General features: G+C 35.9%; 1 protein-coding gene across 8 annotated transcripts in view; it reads right to left on the bottom strand.

Annotated features, from left to right (window-relative positions):
* The window catches only part of SLC4A10 (solute carrier family 4 member 10), a 352,866-nt gene that overhangs the window by 145,405 nt on the left and 181,200 nt on the right, over nucleotides 1-26,261 (bottom strand). For all 8 annotated transcript variants that reach the window (XM_005676049.3, XM_005676051.2, XM_018063730.1 and 5 more), the window contains exons 5-6: nucleotides 14,725-14,885; nucleotides 4,155-4,343 (exon numbers count right to left, since the gene is read on the bottom strand). In XM_005676049.3, the coding sequence (XP_005676106.1) occupies nucleotides 4,155-4,343; nucleotides 14,725-14,885 (350 nt within the window). The remainder of the gene's footprint in view (nucleotides 1-4,154; nucleotides 4,344-14,724; nucleotides 14,886-26,261) is intronic.

Raw genomic sequence — 26,261 nt, 5'->3', positions numbered from 1 at the left:
GAAAATACTTTTATTATAATGTTTAATTGTATCATCTACATGAGTTTTAAAATGTCTTCTCTCAAGTAATTTTAAGTATTATTATTCTAGCTTTTTTTTCCATCAAGGTAAAACATTATAAACAGATACTTTTTAAACTCTTGATATCTCTTACGAGATAACGGTATTTAAAAAATAAGAAAGCACATAAATATGTAAACACATAAAACATTATATATCTGGAAAAAGTACAGCTTTTGTAAAAGATGCAATTATAAAGACATAATACTGATTTTAAAAGCCATAAAAAGAATCATTCACAATACAGACGTGTACATCACTTTAAGGGGTGAAATCTGTGCCGGCCTAAAGAGTCAAGTCATTTCATCCTTCCAAATCTAAATGTTCTCCAGAAACCTACAGTTTTGAAAGTAAGTCAGAGACCTTCTGCTCTGCAATTCCTTTTAAGATCCTAAATAAAAGGTACAACTGGAAAGTGTTCAGAACAGGAGAGAGAAAAGATAAGTGAAGGAGAAGAAATAAGAGTTAGAATTATTAGTAAAGGAAACAGTGGAATGAAGACACCCTACACTTAAGGAAATTAAGTCTAAGTTATTTTTTTAATGTAAAAGTTACCACACGGGTAATAATATTTTAGAATAGATTTGTAATCCAGAGTCTCAAAAATACAATTGAATGTATGATCTAAGTGATTACTACAAATACTGATATATCTTGCTTTCTAAATCATTAAATACAAAAGCCTTTGTTTTATTTTGGAAAGTCCTTCCAGTTTCAGGAAATTATTCAAATATTCTTTATATAAAGTACTTTATTCTTGAGTACTTTCCACAATATTCTTTTGAGTTCTACTGTTAAAGAAGATATGAGTTTTCTATTATCTTTTTGTTTTTGTTTTGCCAGATAGAACTGTCACTTTTTATTGAAACATCAGAATCAGACATTTAATTCTCACAGTTTTGATGCTTAATGAAAAGTGAAAGTTAAACACAGCATGGTGGCATTAAAAATGCATGGTGAATCCATAACATCTTGTGTCTTAGCCCTTACGAGAATGTGCAGTACACCAAGAAAAAAATTATACAAAAAAGTTAAGCTAGCATACTTGGAGATAAGGTTGATAAATGATCACAAGTTACTAAAAAATTTATGAACAAAATACAGCAGATGGGGAGAAAAGCAACAAAATCATTACCTTGTAAGTCTAATCTACAACTTGGGGAAGAATCCCACTTGAACTTCAGGTTGAAAATGTCTAAGCGTTTAACCCTTGGGACTACTACCAAGGTAGCATGTTCAAGGAACGGGTCAACCAAGGAAGCAGAAACTTTATTCGATATGACTCTTTTTATAGAGTTCCCTATACAAGCATCAGTTTGTTGGTGAGGGAGTATCAACTGTTTCACTTCTATTTTATATATTATATAATACTTTAAACAAGAGGGGGCTTGTTTCCGTCCCTGTTGTTGGCAAGGAAAAGGTTTGATGTTTTCAAGTTTCTAGGAAATCCTCACTCTATTTAACTCCTATAGTTTTAATTTTTAAAAGTTTCTTTTTGCATAAAATAGTGAAGAGATTTTTTTCAAATAATGAGAATATCATTCTTACCATTTTGGATGTACTGAAACCCTTTTATATCTCTCTGTAGTATACTGCACAAAAAAATGTAATCTCTATTACATATCTTGAAGCAGAATGTCAAATCTATATTTATAGTTATGAATTCTGATTTGCTTATTTATTCAGAGTTAATCAGTTTTTAGAGTTCATAAGTAGATTGAGAACCTTAGTGATAAAGGTCTTTCACCCTCTTTTTCACTTTCACTTTTCACCCTCTTTCACTTCTGGATAGGAGATTTATTTCTAAATCGGTGATGTCTATTCACATTTTCAGAATTCTTAACACACATAATTATGCAAAGTGTGTGAGGAAGCAAAACAGAGTCACAGGGAGGTGTTATAAGCCTAGGCTTAGAAAACTACTCCTGACAGTGTACTTTATGACAATACTTAATTGGGTGTATGAATTTTATTAGAAATGTTTCCAAGTTTTTATTACCCTAATATATGCCTCAAAAAGATCTTATGTGTCCAGATAAAGACTGATCATACAGATGATGACAGAACCACTTCAGAACTATTCATATTCTAGTTTTGAGAAAAACTGAGCAATTGCGTCAATAAGACAAAAAGCAGGCTCTCAGAAAAACTTTGTATCTATATGTGGATTTTTTTATTTAAAGCTATAATTCTATCACCTCTTCTTATGTTTAATGAACGTTTAAAGCTATAACAGATAATGTGTCTAGGTCTATATGATATTACAATAAATAATTCATCCAGTGAATTCAGTGCCCTTTCCCTTCAAAAGTATAATGTAATAAAACCATTTTATAGTAAATGTTATCCCCAGTGAAAATCTGAGATACAAATTATGGCTAGCTCACAAGGTCCTTACATCTTTGAATAAACACATTATTCTTACAGACATATATTTTATTGTCTGATTTCCAGTAAAGGTAATGAAAAAATGGCAGAAGTTAACTTGTATAAAATTTGCTTGCATTCAAAGAGATTTATATCATGATAACATTTTAATAAGGTCTTTAGAATCATCTAGATATAAGTCAATAGTCAAAATTAGCAAATATCTTAATCTGTTTTTTTTTCTTAATCTGTTTTCTTAAAAAATATCAAGTAAATGCTAGTATTGTGAGCATAATAAAAGCACTATATTTATAATAAGTTTCAGAATATAAAAACTTCATTTTGTCAATTTCATATATAACATATTTTAAAACAAATTGTGATTTAGAATATGAATATATTTTAAATATATGATGTAATTCAAAGCAAGCTACAAATACTCAAAATATCCAGTGGGATTGATAAATACAATATGGTATATTCTACAAAGCACTCATAACACTTTTATTGAACTTAATATATGCATAGCTATAGAGTTTTCAATATAACAATGATTTACATTCAGTCATTAAAGGCTCTTTAAAAAAATCAAATGAGTATTTCAAAAATTATCTTGCCATTTAAAACTGGTTCTGTGTTCTGAAACAATAGTACATCTAACCAACTTTATTGATTTATTAAAGTATTTCTTCTATCTGTCTATATTTGATTTAGTAATATGGAAATTATCAAAGTACCTATATAAAGTAGAATCTGGAAAAACTTCATTTTCATGCATTTGTATTTAAGGCATCTTTGAAGCTTTTGAAAACAAGAGAGAAATTACATAAAGTCTATGCTGTCAATATACATGCTTCAGTCCATTTGTGGAAATCAGCCTCTCTAGTAAAACATCCGAAATTATTTTTCACTAATTTGTATTTTTTAAAACTGGGAACTTTTCTAGCTAGTAGAAGTATAATAAACTCATATCATCTGCGTGATAACTTCATTTTCCTTCACAGGACTGATGGAAAGGATGAGTGAGAGATCTCTAAGCAACTTCTTTAGTGTAAAAGATGAAGGGTCAAATGGATACCAGGAGGGAACAAAATACACAGAAAGGATAAACAGTCAGAAACATTGTTTTGGCTTCATGATTGCTAAGAAGTCAGTCATGAATGAGTACTAGATAACAATGGTGGGCATCATGTATGTTGGTGTACCAAGATGGTAAGTGTGGTGGCTGGACACTAATGAAACAGTACTGCAAAAAGCAACGAGCCTGTGAGCTAGAAATCAGGCTTAATATATGTAGAGACACAAGCAAGGTACTAGCTGCTCTTTTCAATTGTGATCTCAAAAGGGATTCGCTGACCATGAACAACATGAAGCCAATATTTTTCTCTCACCATCACTAAATGTTGATGATTATTCTTGTTACCTAAAAGACATTAAGTCAAAGCACTGTTAAGCTATGAGATACTCATTAAGCTATGACACAAAGACTAGGATCTTATTTGGAATGCAACCGACAGTTTATGTTTGCTACACTGGAGTCTATAACCTCCTATTAGAAAAAAGTTTCCCTTGCATTCTTTCATGAGCCTTACAGGAAACTTAAATTCTTTGTCAAAATTTCTACTATTTGAATTTCAATAGATCATTTTCAAGTAAGATATATTTTAAAGGACTTTGATATTTCAGATAACTATAATAAACAATGAGTAAAATAAAGAAACATTTACCATTTTTATCCATGGAATTTGGTTCTGATTGTTTCTTGCCAATATCAGCAAAGGAACGAACAATGGGAATCCGATTGGTGAGCTTCTTCTGATTCTGGTGGTGATGCTGTTTCATCAGAGCCTCGTGGACCCTGTGGCGTACATCCTCATTGAGCTGACCTGAGCTCACTTGTTGATCAAGGACCATATCTGTAGAGTGAAGGCAGAAAGAAGATATAAGCACAGCTTTCCTGTGAAGTGACATTAGTGAATCACTGAGTCCGAATATGCATACCCTCGGTAATCTTAGAAACAGAAGTTTGTCTTTGTAGAAGTGTTACACAAGAAAGACATGGGAACTTTTTCATTATAAATCAAACATTTTAAAACATGTACCATATGGAGTTTTATTTTTCAAATATGAACAGCTGTATTGAGAACAAAATGTTTTATTGTCTTCTTTATTTACACTGATGAGAGGGAATAGTAGTAGGGGTAATATAAATACAAATAGATGTCTGAAATTGGAAAATAGCCTCATACTTATATTTTAATATGATCTTCCTCTCCTTTTCTAGTAGAGAATAACTTCCATGTTTTTTCTTTAAATGAACAAAAGTCCACCTGTAAAAGTCTGATGCAAGGTGGCTTAGGCAACTATCTGTGTGTGTGTGCTCAGTCATATCCGACTCTTTGCAACCCCATGGACTACTGACAGCCAGCCTCCTCTGTCCATGGGATTTTCCAGGTGAGAATACTGAAGACGGTTGCCATTTCCTCCTCCAGGGGATCTTCCTGACCCAGGGATCGAACCCTGATTGGCAGGTGGATTCGTTACCACTGAGTCACCTGGGAAGTCAAGTAAACAACTCTTTCACATTAATGTAAAATCAATCCTCTCAAATCTTCCTTGATACTGTGTTTATATTTAAGAAAAAAAACATTCTATATCCATAAAATAAAGAATAAAAGATGAGATTTTCAGAAGGCTACAGTTAGGCAGATTGATATTTATCATATGTAAGTGTCAGAAATACCTATAAAATAAGTAGATGAGTAAAGGCATTTTTAGGTTTCTTGGTAATACAAAGTTCACCTCACTAAACATCAGTGTACTTAATCTGCTTTCCTAGGACCAAATAGTAACTGTTTGCTTTTCTTATATAAAGCAGATTACAATGAATTGCCTTCTACTGCCCCATTGAGTATACTGAAGATTTGAAAACTAGCAGAATCCTCCTTCCAAACAATGTCTTCCTTCCATGTGAAAGGCAAATGACTGGGGAAACAGACTTGGGTCCTGTCTCACGTTCCAGCTGTGTGGCCTTGTGATGTTGAATAATTGCAGTGTCCTTTTTTCTAAGACAGAGATAATAGCTATCTCATACCAGCACCGTTGCCAAGGCATAAGGCATGATTGGAATATGGAGGTCATCAGTAATTTCCAGGTACAAGATTTTCTTTGCAATTTCCTTTAAGTAGGTTATGGGTTTGTGGTTTAAATTTTTGGATAGTTTTAATTCATTTATCTATATTTTACAATAGTATATCAAGCAGAGGCAAAGCTGGATTTATCAGTAACAAAATCCAAATCAAACTATCTAAAACAATAAATTTCATTGGCTCACATAGCAGAAAAATAAAAGTTAAGTTGGATTTATTTCATTTTTTCAGTGATTCTATCAGATTCCCCCTCCTCATGGTGAGGAGGGGTGAGGTTTAGCCTCAGGCTGTTTTCCTCATTATCATAAGGTGGCTGCCAGCAGCAACAAAGAAATATACATCTTCTTTCATATCAGAGTTTCTTTGCTTGTTTGTGACTTTCTCTTAAAAGAGAATTCCTTTTCCCCCTTCCTAGTGACAATTCTAAGCTCGACTGACATAGTCCTGTCTATCTTTGCTGAGCCAATCACTGACTAAGAAGATGGGATCCCCACTTGCTTTAGGCTAATCAAGAACTTCCCATTACTCTGGAGTCATTTCCCTAATTCAGAGGTAAACAAACCTTTTATGTACTGGGTCAGATAATAAATACTTTAGCCTTTGCAAGCCATACAATCTCTGTCACAACTATTCAACTCCATTTACATAGTATGAAAGTAGCCACAGACAACATGTACAAATTACCATAATTGTGCTTCAATAAAACATTTTTATGGACACTAAATTTGGATTTCACAAAATTTTCACATTTCAAAATATTGATCTTCTTTTTATTGCTTTTAATAATTTAAACTGTAATATTCTTTGTTAGCGCACATGCCTAACAAGATCAGGCAGTGGCCATATTTGCACAGACAGCATAATTTGCCAGCCTTTGCTCTATCACTTGGCTGTTTACAGTGGAAAGAGGTAGAATGCATGTCTGGGAATAAGCCATAAAATCCTCTATAATTACCTTCAAAGCCTCTTCTGAAAATGTAGGATAACATATTTAAACTTATATCTCAATTTTTTGGAGACTAGTAATTATAATACACTTGGATTAATTTGAAATAAAGAAAATGGTAAATTGTCAACATATACGACTTCACACTGCAACCCTGCCAAGAGTGAAAAACATATATAAAACATGCATCATTGTTGTTGTTTTAGTCACCAAGTCATGTCCAACTCTTGCAACCCCATGGATTGTAACCTGCCAGGATCCTCTGTCCATTTTCCAGGCAAGAATAGTGGAGTGGGTTGACATTTCCTTCTCCAGGTAATCTTCTCCAAATATGCATTATATACTTCATAATAGGAGTTGTAAAGTAGGTTATTCAGATACCATCACACAGCAGTTTTATCTATAAGTCATGATATGTATCCCATGTTTAATATTCTAATCAGAATAAAAATTAATCATATAATAAAACATGTACATGCTTATAATTTTTCATTCTTACCAAAGCACAGCTTTCCAGGCTTGAGCACCACGAAAAACAATAAGTCACTGGCTTAAAAGTTTTTCAGAGATAAGGTCTTTATATAAAACAGTTGTATAAGAGAAAATAAATAGTAAAAAAAAAAAAAAACCCTCATCTGCTCATTAGTCACACAGAAATAAATACACAGTAAACTCCTCGGAAATAACCGCATCTAGCAATGCCTTAATCAACTATAAAAGTTAATCTACTTGCTTAAAGATATAACTCATACTAAAGGTGGAATTTAAGTACCAAAGGGAGTGTGATTCACTAATCACTTACATTGTTCTCCTCACCACTATAATATACATTAGTATTAACCTTGAAGAATAGGAAAGGATAATGGGTCATAATGGCTTTCAGCCCAGAGTCAAGACCGACCATCTCCACAGGCTCTGATGCCTAAATAACACAGTCTAGCCTGCCAGAGTACAATGCCAGGATCTGATGGTAACAGAAGGAGCAGGAAGAAAAAGGATAAATCGGTCAATCTTCTAGCACTAAACGGGCTCCAGAAAAATAGCATTTGTGTAAAAAGGCCTCAGAAAGTGAAAAAATACTTCTCGTCCTAATAAGGCAATAATGTCACCATGATTAGTCCATTCTGACTACTGAATGAAAGCCTCTAGAGACCATGAGGTTCTACAGACTCTATATAAATCTCTGCCTCTTTAAAGATGATCATATAATTGTTTTGTCTTAATAATCTGTTGTCTTAACTTAAAAGATCCTGGAGGAGAAATGGAGGATAGAGGCTTCTAAATTGTATAGTTTGGTTGACAGTACCAATAGCAGTATGTGTAATAAAAATGGAAACTACCATGGTGCTAGTGCTAAGTCGATTCTGTTGTGTCTGACTCTGCAATCTCATGGACTGTAGCCTGCCAGGCTCCTCTGTCCATGGGATTCTCCAGGCAAGAGTACTGGAATGGGTTGCCATGCCCTTCTTCAGGGGATATAAACTACTATAAAAATACTTAATTTCCTGACCAAGAATGGTAACAGTATAGGCATTCAAAACATATATATGGCTATTCTCATACTCCCAAATCTGCAGAGTATATTCAGTGGAGCAAACTATGGATTTTCCTTGGATGAAAGATTTTAAACACAAAAGCTGTTTTAACGAACTGAGATCTATGATTGCTAATCTGTCCATGATACTAACTTGGTTTGGTTTTAATATCTTACCTTCATTGAAGAATTAGGTTAAAATATAAATACCACAGAGGTAATATTTCCATTCTTAATCTTTATAGTGCTGAATTTAAAAGAGATTAACATAGATTGCAAAATTACCTATAATTTATATGAATATAATTGAGCAGCATTTTTAATATAATTAATCTCTATATAAAAATAAATTATGGTAAGAAAATATATCTGTAGAATCTTGGATTTGAAAAGGTTAAGTAATATTTTGAAGGAATAAGATTAAATTTATTCTCAGTTCCTTAAAACATTGGGAAATAGACATTTTTAAATTAACTTTATCCAGAAGAAAATCCTACTTTAATTACACCAGAAATTCTTGACAGACCTGCCAGATACAAATGGGATTTTCTCCTACTAAGTCTACAAAAATCTCTTTAAGGAATTATTTAAGAGTCGATTAAAAACATATCAGAACATTGATATAAAAATCCTTGCCATTCTAAAACAATATCTGAGCCATATTCCTCTACTAGGAAATGTCTAGAAAACATTAAGCTGTAGAGTCTGTTCATTTACAAAGTACTAGGGCTTAGAGCTCTTAAAGATAAACAATTATATCTAGCTCTCGCAAGACAGAAACTAGTGACTAATATGTTAGTAACTGCCTAATGTATAGAAAAATATAATAAATAAGAGGTGAAGAAAACCTTCCAAATCTTAAGGTTAATCACAATCACTACAGTCCCAAATTATCATTAAATAGAATAAAACAAAATTTATGATTACAGGTTAATCAGAAGAAGCTATTTCCCATTTCCTGCAGGTGTTACCTGTAATATACCACTATTAATCTGTTTATAAAATGGAGGAAATAGTTTCCTCTCTACCTCACAAGGTGTCTTTGATAATAAAATATAGTAACAAATGTGAAATACAAAGTTAGAAGTCTTCAAAATGTAAAACATACTTACTACATACTCAATAATACAGCTAAATTGTCACAAAGTAAAAATAGTAGTAAATAAACAACAAGAAAATAATTATAAGCTATCAGGAGAAAATGTTTTAATCAGATTTTATTGAGGACAGAAATAAATACATTTGGATTAAATAAGCCAAATTAAAATTACTGAAAGAGAGAGAATCTCTTCTCATTAATGACTGAAAAGGAACCTAAAGTAACAATCATCTACACAAGTATTTGTAATCATATTTTTCTACATGGTATTAGCTCTAAACTACTGACCTTTTCCGAATGGCAATTTACAGACTGTTGTACATTGAAAATGAGACATTAAAAAAGTTAGTCTACTTTAGAGCCAGAAAAATACAGACTAATTAGAAGAGAATAAAGAATACTAAAAAGCTATTAATATTTGGGGTACAGAGACTTCCGTTGAACTACTTTCATTTTTAAGAACAGACTTAGAAAATGTAATCTGCTTTAAAAGACCAGATTCAACACAGCTAACGACCTTTACATATTCTACAGAGCTGAGCCTGGGGAAGAGGGCAGGTTTAGGGAAATGAAACATAAATTTAGACAACAAAACCAAGCTAAGATGATAAGTGTTTTAGTCAAACTATAACAGAGTATTCTCCGGTGGAAATAAATTCCTAAAGAAGCCATTCGAAATTACATGTTTTAAGAAATTTAAAGCCTGGTAAAACTATGAGGACTACTTTCTGAGGCTAATTTTGTCATGCTGAGGAATTTGACAGCTTCATTAAAAAGATCCAATATAAAACTCATTTGAATTAATCCATTTTCAAAGGTAATACCATCACTGACTAAGTAGCAGAAATAAACTCCTTATTTTCACAAGACCTTTAACCTTCTGAGTCTCTTCATTTATGAAGGATAATAATAATAGTACTTGGTTCCAAGTCTGTTCCGAGAATCAAAAAGATAGCTGTAGAATTACTAAAAAGAGCTTCCTAAATGGCGAAGTGCTAGGGAAAGCCTTACCATTTCAGTTTTAATTAAAATATAAAATTTTTATTGGTATCAGCAATACTCCATAATGTAAAGCTAGGAGATGGAGTTGGAGGGCTACTATACCAACATTCTCAGGAAGTTTGCTAATTTCCACATTGTTGTTACATTTGCTAAGTCGTCCAACTCTTTGCAACCCCACAGTAAGTCTTGGTTAATGTGACCTGTTACTGTACCCTGTGTTCTTCCAAAAAGTATGCTGTGTATATTTTATACAGTCATTTAGGCTCTAGTTCTGTATTTTAAAATGTAACTTCTTTCTAAGTGTTGTATGACTGAGGGGAAGGAAGCGTATCTTCCCTGCATGTGTGTGTTTTGTTTGTGATTTAACAAACAAAATATCTCTCCATGCTTACTTTTTCCCCCACATATTGCAATGTATGTATGCCTACTAGCACCAACAACCAAATAAATAATTTTAGAGGAATTAACGACATCCATTTCAAGCCATCTCTTTCTTCAGACAGTAGTTGTAATGCCAAAGAAAGAACATGGAGGTTAAAGTCAGAGGACCTTAAATGGAAGTTGCACTGTGAAAGTTTCAGAATTTCTATTTTCTTATTGAATATGGGAGTGACACTTTATGAGGCTATTTGAAGATTAAATTACATACATTATTTTTCTAATACAATATTTTCTCATGTGATCAGAAAACAGTGTTTTGGGTTTTTTTTCCCCATCCCTACAATATAATTAAGACACTGAAATCTCTCTGAAGTCTTTCTATTCTACAGATAAATTCCACATGGAACTGCTTTTATTTTTTTCCAAACCAGAAACCGTTTTAAAACTGCTTGAGTCTTAGCTTTGTTTCTATTTTGAAAAAACCTTCATTAACCATTTTATTTACACCCTTTCAAAACTCATTTCTGTGGGGGTTTCTTTCATATTATTTTGTTTTTACTAAAATGTGTTTGCTTCCAGATCAAAAGATACAGGAGTTCTTTTCTTTTATTTCCAGAGTAACAGTAAGAAACTTCCTAAATATAACTGCTTGTGTGACAATAGGCTTCTAGTACAAATCATTCGTCCCAGAGGCAAGTCACAGTTTTCAGTTATAAACTAATCTCAGCTATATCACTTGGCTTCCTCTGGAATTCAAGACTTTTAATTCAATTTAAAATAAGTGGAATATAAAAACAAAAGTAAACAATTCGGACCTGATTGAACATAAAAGATTTTGCACAGCAAAGGAAACTATAAGCAAGGTGAAAAGATAAACCTCAGAATGGGAGAAATAGCAAATTAAACAACTGACAAAGGATTAATTTCCAAAATATATAAGCAGCTCATACAACTCAATACTAGGAAAACAAACAACCCAATCAAAAAGTGAGAAAAATACCTCAACAGACATTTCTCCAAAGAAGACATACAGATGGCTAATAAACCCATGAAAAGATGCTCAACATCACTCATTATTAAGAGAAATGCAAATTAAAACCACAGTGAGATATCACCTCACACCAGTGAGAATGACCACCATCAAAAAGTCTACAAACAATAAATGCTGGAGAGGATGTGGAGAAAAGGGAATGCTCTTGCACTGTTGGTGGGAATGTAAATTGATACAACCACTATGGAAGACGGTATGGAGATTCCTTAAAAAAACTAGGAATAAAACCACCATATGACCCAGCAACCCCACTCCTACGCATATACCCTGAAGAAACCAGCACTGAAAAATACACATGTATCCCACTGTTCATTGCAGCACTATTTGCAATAGCTAGAACATGGAAGCAACCTGGATGCCCATCAACAGATGAATGGATAAAGAAGTTGTGGTACATATACACAATGGAATATTACTCAGCCATAAAAAGGAATGCATTTTAGTCAGTTCTGATGAGGCAAATGAACCTAGAACCAATTATACCAAATGAAGTGAGTCAGAAAAGGAAAAATATCATATTCTATAGCACATATATGGAATCTAGCAAAATGGTTCTGAAGAATTTATTTACAGGGCAGCAATGGATAAACAGACATAGAGAATAGACTTATGGACATGGGGTGAAGGGAGGAGAGAATGAGCTGCATGGAAAGAGTAAAACGAAAACTTACATTACCATGTGTAAAATAGATAGCCAACAGGAATTTGCTATATGGCTCAGGAAACTCAAACAGGGGCTCTGTATCAATCTAGACAGGTGGGATGAGGAGGCAGATAGGAGGGAGGTTCAAAAGACAGGGGATATATGCATACTTATGGCTGATTCTAGTGGAGGTGATGGAATTCCAGTTGAGCTATTTCAAATCCTGAAAGATGATGCTATGAAAGTGCTGCACTCAATATGTCAGCAAATTTGGAAAACTCAGCAGTGGCCACAGGACTGGAAAAGGTCAGTTTTCATTCCAATCCCAAAGAAAGGCAACGCCAAAGAATGCTCACACTACCGCACAATTGCACTTATCTCATATGCTAGGAAAGTAATCCTCAAAATTCTCCAAGCCAGGCTTCAGCAATACATGAACTGTGAACTTCCAGATGTTCAAGCTGGTTTTAGAAAAGGCAGAGGAACCAGAGGTCAAATTGCCAACATCCAATGGATCATCAAAAAAGTGAGAGAGTTCCAGAAAAACATCTATTTCTGCTTTATTGACTATGCCAAAGCCTTTGACTGTGTGGATCACAAGAAACTGTGGAAAATTCTTAAAGGGATGGGAATACCAGAGCACCTGACCTGCCTCTTGAGAAACCTATATGCAGGTCAGGAAGCAACAGTTAGAACTGGACATGGAACAACAGACTGGTTCCAAATAGGAAAAGGAGTATGTCAAAGCTGTATATTGTCACCCTGCTTATTTAACTTCTATGCAGAGTACATCATGAGAAACACTGGGCTGGAGGAAGCACAAGCTGGAATCAAGATTGCCGGGAGAAATAGCAATAACCTCAGATATGCAGATGACACCACCCTTATGGCAGAAAGTGAAGAGGAACTAGAAAGCCTCTTGATGAAAGTGAAAGAGGAGAGTGAGAAGGTTGGCTTAAAGCTCAACATTCAGAAAACGAAGATCATGGCATCTGGTCCCATCACTTCATGGCAAATAGATGGAGAAACAGTGGAAACAGTGTCAGACTATATTTTTTGGGCTCCAAAATCACTGCAGATGGTGATTGCAGCCATGAAATTAAAAGACGCTTACTCCTTGGAAGGAAAGTTATGACCAAACTAGATAGCATATTGAAAAGCAGGCACATTACTTTGCCAATAAAGGTCCGTCTAGTCAAGGCTATGGTTTTTCCAGTGGTCACGTATGGATGTGAAAGTTGGACTGTGAAGAAAGCTGAGTGCCGAAGAATTGATGCTTTTGAACTGTGGTGTTGGAGAAGACTCTTGAGAGTCCCTTGGACTGCAGGGAGGTCCAACCAGTACATCCTAAAGAATCAGTACTGGGTGTTCAATGGAAGGACTGATGCTAAAGCTGAAACTCCAATACTTTGGCCATCTCATGCGAAGAGTTGACTCACTGGAAAAGACCCTGGCACTGGGAGGGATTGGGGGCAGGAGGAGAAGGGGATGACAGAGGATGAGATGGCTCGATGGCACCACCAACTTGATGGACATGAGTTTGAGTGAACTCCGGGAGTTGGTGATGGACAGGGAGGCCTGGCATGCTTCGATTCATGGGGTCGCAAGAATCGGACACGACTGAGCAACTCAAGTGAACTGAACTGAACTGATGGTTGATTCATTTTGAGGTTTGGCAGAAAACAAAATTCTGTAAAGCAATTATCCTTCAATAAAAAATAAATTTAAAAAAATGGCCGGGGGCATCCCTCGTGGTCCAATGGTTAAGAACCTGCCTGCCAATGTAGGAGACACAGGTTCCATCCCTCATCTGGAAAGATCCCATATGCTTGGGGCAACTAAGTTGGTGTACCACAACTACTGAGCCTGTGCTCCAGAGCTGGTGAGTCACAATCAGTGAGCCCATGTGCTGAAACTACTGAAGCCTGTGCACTTAGAGCTTGGTTCTCCAGAGCAAGAGAAGCCACAATAAGAAGCCTGTGCACCACACCCAGAGAGAGCCGGTGCACAGAAACAAAGACCCAGTACAGTCATAAATCAATAAATAATTTAAAATAAATTGCCATACTTTTCTGTTCTATTCTAAGCTAATATTTTTCCTATTTATTGAAATTTTTTCATTTGGTTATTTCATGTATCTGAATAATGAAAATAATCAATCTCTAGTTTTATGGATTTTTCTTTCTATTTTCTCATGGCTGCCTAATTACATACTATGTTGAAAAACAAAAACAGTATAGTCTAGATAGGAGCCAAGATATATAGGTTCTTGTTCTACTTGCCACTGTAAGTTAGACCATATACCTTTGAGATTCAACTTCTTTTATCTTAAATGAGGTGGTAAAACAAAGTTATTTTTAAGGTCTCATACATTGATCATGAGAATTAATTTCCTAAAAATTATACATATATAGAATCATAAGGAAAAAAAGAGTAAAAAAAATCAGCTGCACCATAAGGATGAAATAGACTAAGGAGAATAAAAGATATACCTGCAATTTCTTCTAAAGTATTGGCATGCATGTCCAGCAACACAGTTCCATTCAGAATACAACTTCTTAACTCAAATAAGCTGTGCAGTGAAAGAGTAGCCACATATGGCTTGCTCCACCTTTCCCCTCCATCTTCCACATCTTCTTCAAATTTCAACCACCTATACAAATAAATAATATTATCAGCACATTGAGAGTTACACTGTAGATAAATGAATCTTTATCTCAATAATAAAAGGTAGACACATAAAGATATTGACATTATTTCCTGGTTTCAAGAGTTTTAGAAGTAAAAGCCAACCCAAGACCTCTGGTTTACTTCATTTCAATTACATTGAACATTCTATCTGTCATTGAAAGATATATTGAAAACAAAGAAAAACTTTGTTATTTTTATTAATTTTTTGGCACAGGAGTGGCTAGCAGCCATTGAGCGGTGCAGGAATGGGAAGCAGCGTGAGGACATACCCCAAGTCCAAGGTCAGGAGCAGCGGCTGCACTTTGCTGGAGCAGCCGTGAAGGGATACCCCAAGTCCAAGGTAAGAGAAACCCAAGTAAGCAGGTAGGCACTGAGAGAGGGCATCAGAGGGCAGATAGACCGAAACCACAATCACAGACAACTAGCCAATCTGATCACACGGACCACAGCCTTGTCTAACTCATGAAGCTAGTCCATGCCATATGGGCCTGACAGAATGCAGTCCACTAGAGAAGGGAATGGCAAATCACTTCAGAATTCTTGCCTTGAGAACCCCATGAACAGTATGAAAAGGCAAAAAGATAGGACACTGAAAGATGAACTCCCCAGGTCGGTAGGTGCCCAATATGATACTGGAGATCAGTGGAGAAATAACTTCAGAAAGAATGAAGGCATAGAGCCAAAGCAAAAACAACACCCGGTTGTGGATGTGACTGGTGATAGAAGCAAGGTCCGATGAAGCAAAGAGCAATATTGCATAGGAACTTGGAATGTTAGGTCCATGAATCAAGGCAAACTGGAAGTGGTTAAACAGGAGATGGCAAAAGTGAACATTGACATTCTAGGAATCAGCGAACTAAAATGGACTGGAATGGGTGAATTTAACTCAGATGACTATTTTATCTACTAAGACATGAGTTTGGGTAAACTCCGGGAGTTGGTGATGGATACGGAGGCCTGGCGTGCTGCGATTCATGGGGTCGCAAAGAGTCGGACACGACTGAGCGACTGAACAGAACTGAACTGAACTGTGGGCAGGAATCCCTTAGAAGAAATGGAGCAGCTATCATAGTCAACAAAAGAGTCCAAAATGCAGTACTTGGATGCAATCTCAAAAACGACAGAACGATCTCTGTTCGTTTCCAAAGAAAACCATTCAACATCACGGTAATCCAAGTCTATGCCTCGACCAGTAACACTGAAGAAGCTAAAGTTGAACGGTTCTATGAAGATCTACAAGACCTTCTAGAACTAATATCCAAAAAAGATGTGGTTTTCATTATAGAGGACTGGAATGCAAAAGAGGGAAGTCAGGAAACACCTGGAGTAACAGGCAAATTTGGCATTGGAGTACAGAATGAAGAAGGCAAAGGCTAATAGTGTTTTGCTAAGAGAACATCCTGGTCATAGCAAACACCCTCTTCCAACAACACAAGAGAAGACTCTACACATGGACATCACCAGATGGTCGACACCAAAATCAGATAGATTATATTCTTTGCAGCCAAAGATGGAGAAGCTCTATACAGTCAACAAAAACAAGACCAGGAGCTGACTGTGGCTCAGATCATGAACTCCTTATTGCCAAATTCAGACTGAAATTGAAAAAAATGGGGAAAACCACTAAACCATTCAGGTATGACCTAAATCAAATCCCTTATGATTATACAGTGGAAGTAACAAATAGATTTAAGGGACTAGATCTGATAGACAGAGTGCCTGATGAACTATGGACAGAGGTTCATGACATTGTACTGGTGACTTCTATCATGAGTCACCATCGAGACAGGGATCAAGACCATCCCTAGGAAAAAGAAATGCAAAAAAGCAAAATGACTGTCTGGGGAGGCCTTATAAATAGCTGTGAAAAGAAGAGAAGTGAAAAGCAAAGGAGAAAAGGAAAGATACACCAATTGAATGCAGAGCTCCAATGAATAGCAAGGAGAGATAAGAAAGCCTTTCTCAGTGATCAATTCAAAGAAATAGAGGAAAACAACAGAATGGGAAAGACTAGGATCTCTTCAAGAAAATTAGAGATACCAAGGGAACATTACATGCAAAGATGGGCTCAATAAAGGACAGAAATGGTATGGACCTGACAGAAGCAGAAGATATTAAGAAGAGGTGGCAAGAATACACAGAAGAACTGTACAAAAAAGATCTTCATGACCAAGATAATCACGATGGTGTGATCACTCACTTAGGGCCAGACATCCTGGAATGTGAAGTTAAGTGGGCCTTAGGAAGCATCACTATAAACAAAGCTAGTGGAGGTGATGGAATTCCAGTTAAGCTGTTTCAAATCCTGAAAGATGATGCTGTGAAAGTGCTTCACTCAGTATGCCAGCAAATTTGGAAAACTCAGCAGTGGCCACAGGGCTGGAAAATGTCAGTTTTCATTCCAATCCCAAAGAAAAGCAATGCCAAAGAATATTCAAAGTGAAAGGAAAGTGAAGTCGCTCAGTTGTGTCTGACTCTTTGCGACCCCATGGACTGTAGCCTACCAGGCTCCTCTGACCATGGGATTTTCCAGGCAATAGTACTGGAGTGGATTGCCATTTCCTTCTCCAGCGAATCTTCCTGATCCAGGGATGGAACCCAGGTCTCCCGCATTGTAGACAGATGCTTTACCATCTGAGCCACCAGGAAAGTCCATAAGAATGTTCAAACTACTGCACAATTGCACTCATCTCACACGCTAGGAAAGTAATGCTCAAAATTCTCCAAGCCAGGCTCAGCAATACGTGAAACCGTGAACTTCCAGATATTCAAGCTGGTTTTAGAAAAGGCAGAGGAACCAGAGATCAAATTGCAAACATCCTCTGGTTCATCGAAAAAGCAAGAGAGTTCCAGAAATACATCTATTTCTGCTTTATTGACTATGCCAAAGCCTTTGACTGTGTGGGTCACAATAAACTGTGGAAAACTCTGAAAGAGATGGGAATACCAGACCACCTAACCTGCCTCTTGAGAAACCTATATGCAGGTCAGGAAGCAGCAGTTAGAACTGGACATGGAACAACAGACTGGTTCTAAATAGGAAAAGGAGTACATCAAGGCTGTATATTGTCACCCTGCTTATTAAAATTATATGCAGAGTACATCATGAGAAATGCTGGGCTGGATGAAGCACAAGCTGAAATCAAGATTTCTGGGAGATATATCAATAACCTCAGATATGCACATGATACCACCCTTACGGCAAAAAGTTAAGAAGAACTAAAGAGCCTCTTGCTGAAAGTGAAAGAGGAGAGTGAAAAAGTTGGCTTAAAGCTCAACATTCAGAAAACGAAGATCATGGCATCTGGTCCCATCACTTCATGGCAAATAGATGGGGAAACAGTGGAAACAGTGTCAGACTTTATTTTTTGGGGCTCCAAAATCACTGCAGATGGTGATTGCAGCCATGAAATTAAAAGATGCTTACTCCTTGGAATGAAAGTTATGACCAACCTAGACAGCAAGCATATTAAAAAGCAGAGACATTACTTTGCCAACAAAGGTCCATCTAGTCCAGGCTATGGTTTTTTCAGTAGTCATATGGATGTGAGAGTTGGACTACAAAGAAAGCTGAGTGCCGAAGAATTACGCTTTTGAACTGTGATGTTGTAGAAGACTCTTGAGAGTCCCTTGGACTGCAAGGAGATCCAACCAGTCCATCCTAAAGGAGATCAGTCATGGGTGTTCATTGTAAGGTCTGATGTTGAAGCTGAAACTCCAATACTTTGGCCACCTGTTGTGAAGAGCTGACTCATTTGAAAAGACCCTGATGTTGGGAAAGATTGAGGGCAGGAGGAGAAGGGGACAACAGAGAATGAGGTAGTTGGATGGCTCTGCAACTCAATGACATGAGTTTGGATGAACTCCGTGAGTTGGCGATGGACAGGGAGGCCTGGCGTGCTCGGTTCATGTGGTCGCAAAGAGCCAGACACGACTGAGTGACTGAATTGAACTGAACTGAAAATTATATTAATATAAGTGTTTAATCGGTCTTCCCTGGTGGCTCAGTGGTAGAGAATCTGCCTGCCAGTACAGAAGATGTGGGTTTGATCCCTGAATTGGGAAGATCTCCAGAATAAAATGGCAATCCACTGCAGTATACTTGCCTGGGAAATATCACAGACAGAGGAGCCTGGTGGGCTACAGTCCATGGGGTGGCAAGAGTCAGACAGTACTTAGCAAGTAAACAACAACAAATGTTTATTCAGTGGTCACAGGGAATCTGTAATAGAACTAATAAAGAGAATATACTTCATGGAATGATAATAAAATGCAAAAGGAAATGAAAGAGTAGTCATTTTTATTTAGTGGAAGGTCTAAAAACAATATATGAATCTTTTGAAAATTTTGCCCTTTGATTTTTAGAGAAACTAGTATATTTGGGGATTATTCTGCAGGAAAAATACTTATTAGGCCTGCTTGAATAAAATCTTGTGATTGCAGTCACTTCTAGGGACTAAATCCATGAAAACTGAGCTCAGATTGCATTACCTAAGTGTTCCTGCCAGGGCTAAGAATAGAAGACTCTTGATATACAGTGCCAAATGGGAAACCATTGCCTTCTTAGAGTGAAATGAACAGTAATATCTGAGATTTTTTTCTAACTAAGATAAATGGAAGGAATAAAGAGAAACTGATGATTTTACTGCTTGGCAGTCATACTAAATATCTTATTCTTTTAAGTACTTCCTTTTAAATCTCAGCAGATAACCAATTTAATTCCACCATTTCTAACAAACCTTCACCTAAATGCCTCTCCTTTCTTAACTCCATACCATCTTCCTCAATTTTTTCCCTCTCCTTGTCACTTTTGCCCTAACTTCCTCTTGCCATGTAATATCACTTAAATTTCCTCTCTATATGATGTTTTATTACTGTTTTACATGAAAAAATTATACATTCAAACACTCCAACTCCAACAGAGGACAAGTATGTAGTCTAGTAAAGAATCAGTATATTGGCCAGCTAAAAAAGCTAACCAAAAGGGCTAGTCAGAAAGATTAGTGTGTAGAGTTCCAAGAAAGATAAAGAAACTCTGGATCTGTTCTTAGTGTTCAAGGACCAAAATGTCAGGAAGTAAAAAGGAAACTAATAGGGAAAAATGGCTATGTCTGCCACAAGTTTAGAGAGGGGAGTATGCCTATACCCATCATGAGTTTATAGAATGTTTGAAGGTTGAAAAAACTTACACTTGAGCACAAAAGGCTGACAGCATCTCTTCAAATGGTGGCAATATTATAGCAATTTTATATATACATCTATATACAACATATGTATGTATTTTTGCCTACACAGTCCAGAATATTTTCATAGTATGAATCTTAACAATTTTTACCCCTTTCAGGTCATTATGCATCAGAGACCATGTGACAGTCATTAATACAGCTCATCAACTACAGCTTAGCAACCGAACAACAACAAAAGATTCAGTAACTGCCCCCATGATCAAAATATGTAACTGTTCCATCATCACAAATGAGCTTTCCTTATATTCTCAGTTTTCACCCTGTTTCTGTCCCCTTGTAATCATTAATCTTTTCTTCATCACTATAGTTTTGTCATTTTGAGGACATTCAGTCCACTTCAGTTCAGTGCAGTCGCTCAGTCATGTCTGACTCTTTGCAACCCCATAAATCGCAGCACGCCAAGCCTCCCTGTCCATCACCAACTCCTGGAGTTCACTCAAACTCACGTCCATTGAGTCGGTGATACCATCCAGTCATCTCATCCTCTGTCGCCCCCTTCTCCTCCTGCCCCCAATCCCTCCCTCCCAGCATCAGGGTCTTTTCCAATGAGTCAACTCTTCTCATGAGGTGGCCAAAGTACTGGAGTTTCAGCTTTAGCATCAGTCCTTCCAATGAACACCCAGGACTGATCTCCTTTAGGATGGACTGGTTGGACCTCCCTGCAGTCCAAGGGACTCTCAAGAGTCTTCTCCAACACCACAGCTCAAAAGCATCAATTCTTCGGCGCTCAGCTTTCGTCACAGTCCAAGTCTCACATCCATACATGACCACAGGAAAAACCATAGCCTTGACTAGACGGACCTTTGTTGGCCAAGTGCGTAATCATATGGTTTGCAACTTTTGGAGGTAGACATCTTTCACTAAAGCACAATGTCTTTGAGATCTGTCGAAGCTGTTGTATATATCAGTAGATTGTTCCTTTTTATTGGTGAAAAGATTTCCACTGTATGGATGTATCAGTTTATTTAACCACTCACCCAATGAAGAATGAGTTGTTTATAGGTTTTTGCTATCACAAATGAAGCTGCTATGAACATTCATGTAGAAGTTTTTGTGTGAATGTGTTTTCATCTCTCTAGGGTAAATGCCCAAGACTGTGATTGCTGAGTCCTATTTACTAATACATGCTTAGTTTTATAAGAAACTGTCAAACTGTTTTCTAGAGTAGTGCTACCATTTTACATTTGTGCCAGTAATAGCGGAGAGATCCAGTCTCTTGAATCCTCATCAGCATTTGCTATTATGACTATTTTTTTATCTTAGTTATTCTCTTAGGTGTGCAGTGGTATCTCATGGTGGTTTTAATTTACATTTCTCTAATGACTTATGATTTTGAACACTGTTTACATCTCTATTTGCGACATGTTATCTCTTCTCTGAAAGGTTTTTTGTTTGCTTGTTTTTGCACATTTTCCTAATTGATTTGTTTTTATACTGTTGAACTTTGAAGCTCTTTACATATTCTGGACATAATATTTTAGTCAAATATGTGGTTTGCAAATATTTTCCCTCTGTCAGTAGTTTGTCTTCATCCTCTAACAGATTGTTTTTTTCACAGCAAAAAGTTTTAATTCCAATGAAGTCAAATTTAAAAATATTTTCTTTTAGTTAAAAGATTGTGCTTTCAATATCATGTCTAAAAACTCATCTTCTAGCCCTTGGTCCTGAAGATCTTCTCCTACATTTCCCTAACGTTTGTACAGCTTTATGTTTTACATTTAGATTTACGATTTATTTTGAATTAACATTGTGTACACTGTTAAGTTTATATTGAAATTAATTTTTCTTTTTTACTTATAGAACTCTAATTGTGCTAGTACCATTTTTTGAAAAGACAATTCTTCCTTCACCTTTGTCAAAAATTGCTTGGATTCAGTTCACTCGCTCAGTCATGTGCGACTCTTTGCGACCCCATGAATTGCAGCACGCCTGGCCTCCCAGGCATCACCAACTCCCGGAGTTCACTCAAACTCATGTTCATTGAATCAGTGATGCCATCCAACCATCTCATCCTCTCTCGTCCCCTTCTCCTCCCCCCTTCAATCTTTCCCAGCATGAGGGTCTTTTCAAATGAGTCAGCTCTTTGCATCAAGTGGCCAAAGTATTGCAGTTTGCGTTTCAACATCAATCCTTCCAATGAATATTCAGGACTGATTTCCTTTAGGATGGACTGGTTGGATCTCCTTGCAGTCCAAGGGATTCTCAAGAGTCTACTCCAACACCGTAGAACTTGAGTTAGTCTATCTTAATTCTCTATTCTGTTCCATTGATCTACATGTCTCTGAAAAGACATTTTAAAAACAAAACTACTTCCTTTAGAATAATGTCCTTCAAATTTAGTTTGGTCTTTCAGAAAAGAATGGAGACTCTTGGGAGTTTCATGCAGTTTGGATGACCAAATATAAGTTATATGCATGGATGGTTTGATATAACCATTATGAGTATTTCAGGAGGAAACATCAGATGCTTCCCATAAAAAGGAACCCACAAGTTACAAATATCAAGTTACTAAACACTTCAAGATTCAGTGCTTTATGCCAACTCCAGAATGATGCCAAAAGCTTTGAAAGATATTTAAATGAATATATTTTAAAGATATATACGTATATCTCTCTTTTCTGTTTTTCATTCCATTTCATACTCTAAAGATAGAAATTAGCAGGCCTGAGAACACACCAAATCCTGTTTCAAGATCTGTAGTCACTGAATATACTGTCAGTTGCAAAATGCCTGACTGCAGTTAATGACCTAAACTGCTGTAATTTATTCCAGTTTATTCCAATAAACTCAGCTGACACTTGTTTGACTAGCAAACCAAAGCAAACAGGAGTCTCATGAGCATGAATGAGATGTGAAAGACAATAAGAAAAACTGAAATTGTAGGCCAATTGCATGATATTTTCTATGGGGGAAGGGTGGATTTAAACTCTTTGAGTTTATTTTCATTTCCTTCAGTAACTCTGGGTCTGTTTTCATCCATAATTAACACATTGGAATCTCTTTCTACTAAGCAACAACAACATAAAATAGGTGTTTCCTGAATTCTTTGAGGATTAAGTTGATGATAATCTCCTCTACAATACACATATAAGAAATCTACAAAATAAAATTCTTCTGTAAATTAGAAGTGGACCTTTTCTATGGAATTTAACTCTTTCTGTTTATTTTATTCTCACTAATTCAGTTATCTTTTCTAATAATTTTATTCTCTGATTCTATCCAAATAGGGAGTTACTGTATCATCTAAAATCATAGCCTTGGGAAATGTCATGAAATTTCAAGAGAAAACATCTTTTTATGGGGTAGAGTTAAGGATATTGAGGGTTAAAAGGGAACATGGTTAGGATAGGGGCTGGAGAATAACATATGTGATCATAAAGTGCCTATTTCAAGGGGAAAGGGAAAATAAAACATATCCAAACTTAGAGTTTATTGACATTAGCTGTTCTTAACCATATTATTTTCACACCTCACACTCCACTGAAAAATCTTGATGACTTGAACCTCTACCAATTTTAAATATTGAATACCTCCACATCATGAATAAAATTGGTTTGATTTAATCATCCTTTTCCACATTACCATCTATGTATCATCAAATCCCTTGGTTTGCCTCTGCTAAGCTCATTTGTGGGAAACATTTTTAAAGGGCAACCACAGTGAGTCAAACATGTTGTTTCCACCATGGCACAGCTGTGGTACCTTTGCGTACTTTTCTATTAATAACATTACATGTTATTTATAAGTAGGACATTGTAATTGTGCTGATTTCATGAGCCCAGTCATATGGCTTCTTTTAGGGTCTTTAAAAGTGAACAGCTGGTTTTCACAAACATTTATTAAATAATTATGATTCAAAATTTAGCTTCAAAATCTAAAACTTTACCTAAGCTTTAATTGGCAACAACAGTGGGCATGAAAATTCTAGGTGTGATATATGGCAGGTGCAATGTGCTGATAAAATATCCTTTTTAATTTCTACTATTAGGGTGAAAAATCTTAATTACCCTCGGAATACTAATCAAAAGAAAGAAACAGTTCAAATGGTCAGGCTAATAATCCATTAGAATTAAACTGCATTTGAAAAATCAGATGGAGTCATGAATTAACTAAAATTAGTCTTTTTAGATGAACTAGGTTATCCAGAACAAAATTACTTTCACCACTTTAAAACCTACTTCATTTCTAAGTCCTCAATAAATATGTTCTGTTCTTTCCTGAAGTACTGTGCTTCAGCCAAAATTTACTACTCTTCTCTTCAATGTCTGTTACTATTTTGACTGCTTATCAGATGTTTATTTGAACCTCAAATATATGCACCAGAAGCAGGGCTAAGAACACAGGTCCTACCTAATAATATTAGAGCATACTAATAATTAACTAGATCATCTCTTACATTCTTTATAAATAAGTAGCAACATATTTGGTGACTTAGAATAAAATGTTATTCAAGTTAATCCATTAGAGCATGATAAAACCTTACCTGCTCAACTGTAATAGGCAGAGAGCTAGATTCTGGTATTACTCTGCTATCTCTTAGCTTGAAGAGAGTGGGAAAGTTACAAGAAGTTAGTGTTTAAAAAGAATAGATCACCATTTGATCTAGAAGGTAAAAAAAAACTCTAGATTTTTACGTCAGAACACATATTCCTATCTTAATTCTCTGTTCTATTCTGAGGGATGAGAAAGAAGAAATACATTGTATAAAAAATGCTGTCAAGAAGTAATTCTCAGCAATTGATTAAAGAAACTGTAATCAGAGCTATACAGTCATCATAACCATCAATCTTCTTCGTTTAAGTCAGCCAGGAATGCTTGTTTCTTAGAACTAGTTGAGGATGGATGATTCTAGCCTTAAACAGGGAGGTTTGTACTTTAAATTCCTTATCAACAACTTTTCATCATAAAAGAGCAAAATTTATAAAACTAGTTGGTGGAGAATACTATCATATATTGTTTTTCTGTCATCAAAAAACATGAGCACACATATTATGTCTTTGAAAATAGTACTTAGGTTTTGATGCAGTTGGAAGAAAAAAATTAGGCAGATGGTTCTTAATCTTAAAATTTTCCAGGTCATATATTAATAAAAACTGTTTCAAATTTAGTTCTATATTTAAAATATTATAATAGCATTAGAAAGAATTTAATTTATATATATTTTTTCGTTAAAAAGGGTAATTCACACAGAATAACATACCCTAGTTTTAAGGCATTAAAAAACACAAATAACAAAAATGAATGACTTGAAATAAAACCAGTAAAGGAAATAAACAGCTAGTTCTCTGGAAAAACATAAAAACATATGAAAAGATGTTCAGTCTCACTAATAATTAAAAATACAACAAAGGTTAAAACAATGAAATTGATTTTGCACCTATAAAGTTAGCTAAAATTTTTACAAGTTTGATGATTTTTGGTAGTGTGCTGCAATTCATGGGGTCACAAAGAGTCAGACACGACTGAGCGACTGAACTGAACTGAACTTGAACATTCTTTGGTATTGCCTTTCTTTGGGACTGGAATGAAAACTGACCTTTTCCAGTGCTGGGGCCACTGCTGAGTTTTCCAGATTTGCTGGCATATTGAGTGCAGCACTTTCACAGCATCATCTTTTAAGATTTGAAATAGCTCCACTGGAATTCCATCACCTCCACTAGCTTGTTCGTAATGATGTTTCCTAAGGCCCACTTGACTTCACATTCCAGGATGTCTGGCTCTAGGTGACTGATCACACCATCATGGTTATCTGGGTCATGAAGATCTTTTTTGTATAGTTCTTCTGTGTATTTTTGCCACCTCTTTATATCTTCTGCTTCCCTTAGGCCCATACCATCTGTCCTTTATTTTTCCCATCTTTGTATGAGATGTTTCCTTGGTGTCTCTACCTTTCTTGGAGTGCTCTCTAGTCTTTCCCATTTTATTGTTAACCCTATGTATGCCTGCAGTTCCTTGTGCACAGCTGGATCACAGCATTCATTATACAGTATTCACAACTTTGTTTACTTATCTAAATCCCGCATTAGAGGTGAGGTTCTTAAAAGAAAGATCTAAGTTGTTTGTTTTCCTTGTTTGGCTGCACAGAGCAGCTT

This window comes from Capra hircus, chromosome 2, assembly GCF_001704415.2.
Source record: "Capra hircus breed San Clemente chromosome 2, ASM170441v1, whole genome shotgun sequence".
NCBI lineage: Eukaryota > Metazoa > Chordata > Mammalia > Artiodactyla > Bovidae > Capra > Capra hircus.
This window is presented reverse-complemented; position numbering and strand designations above follow the sequence as displayed.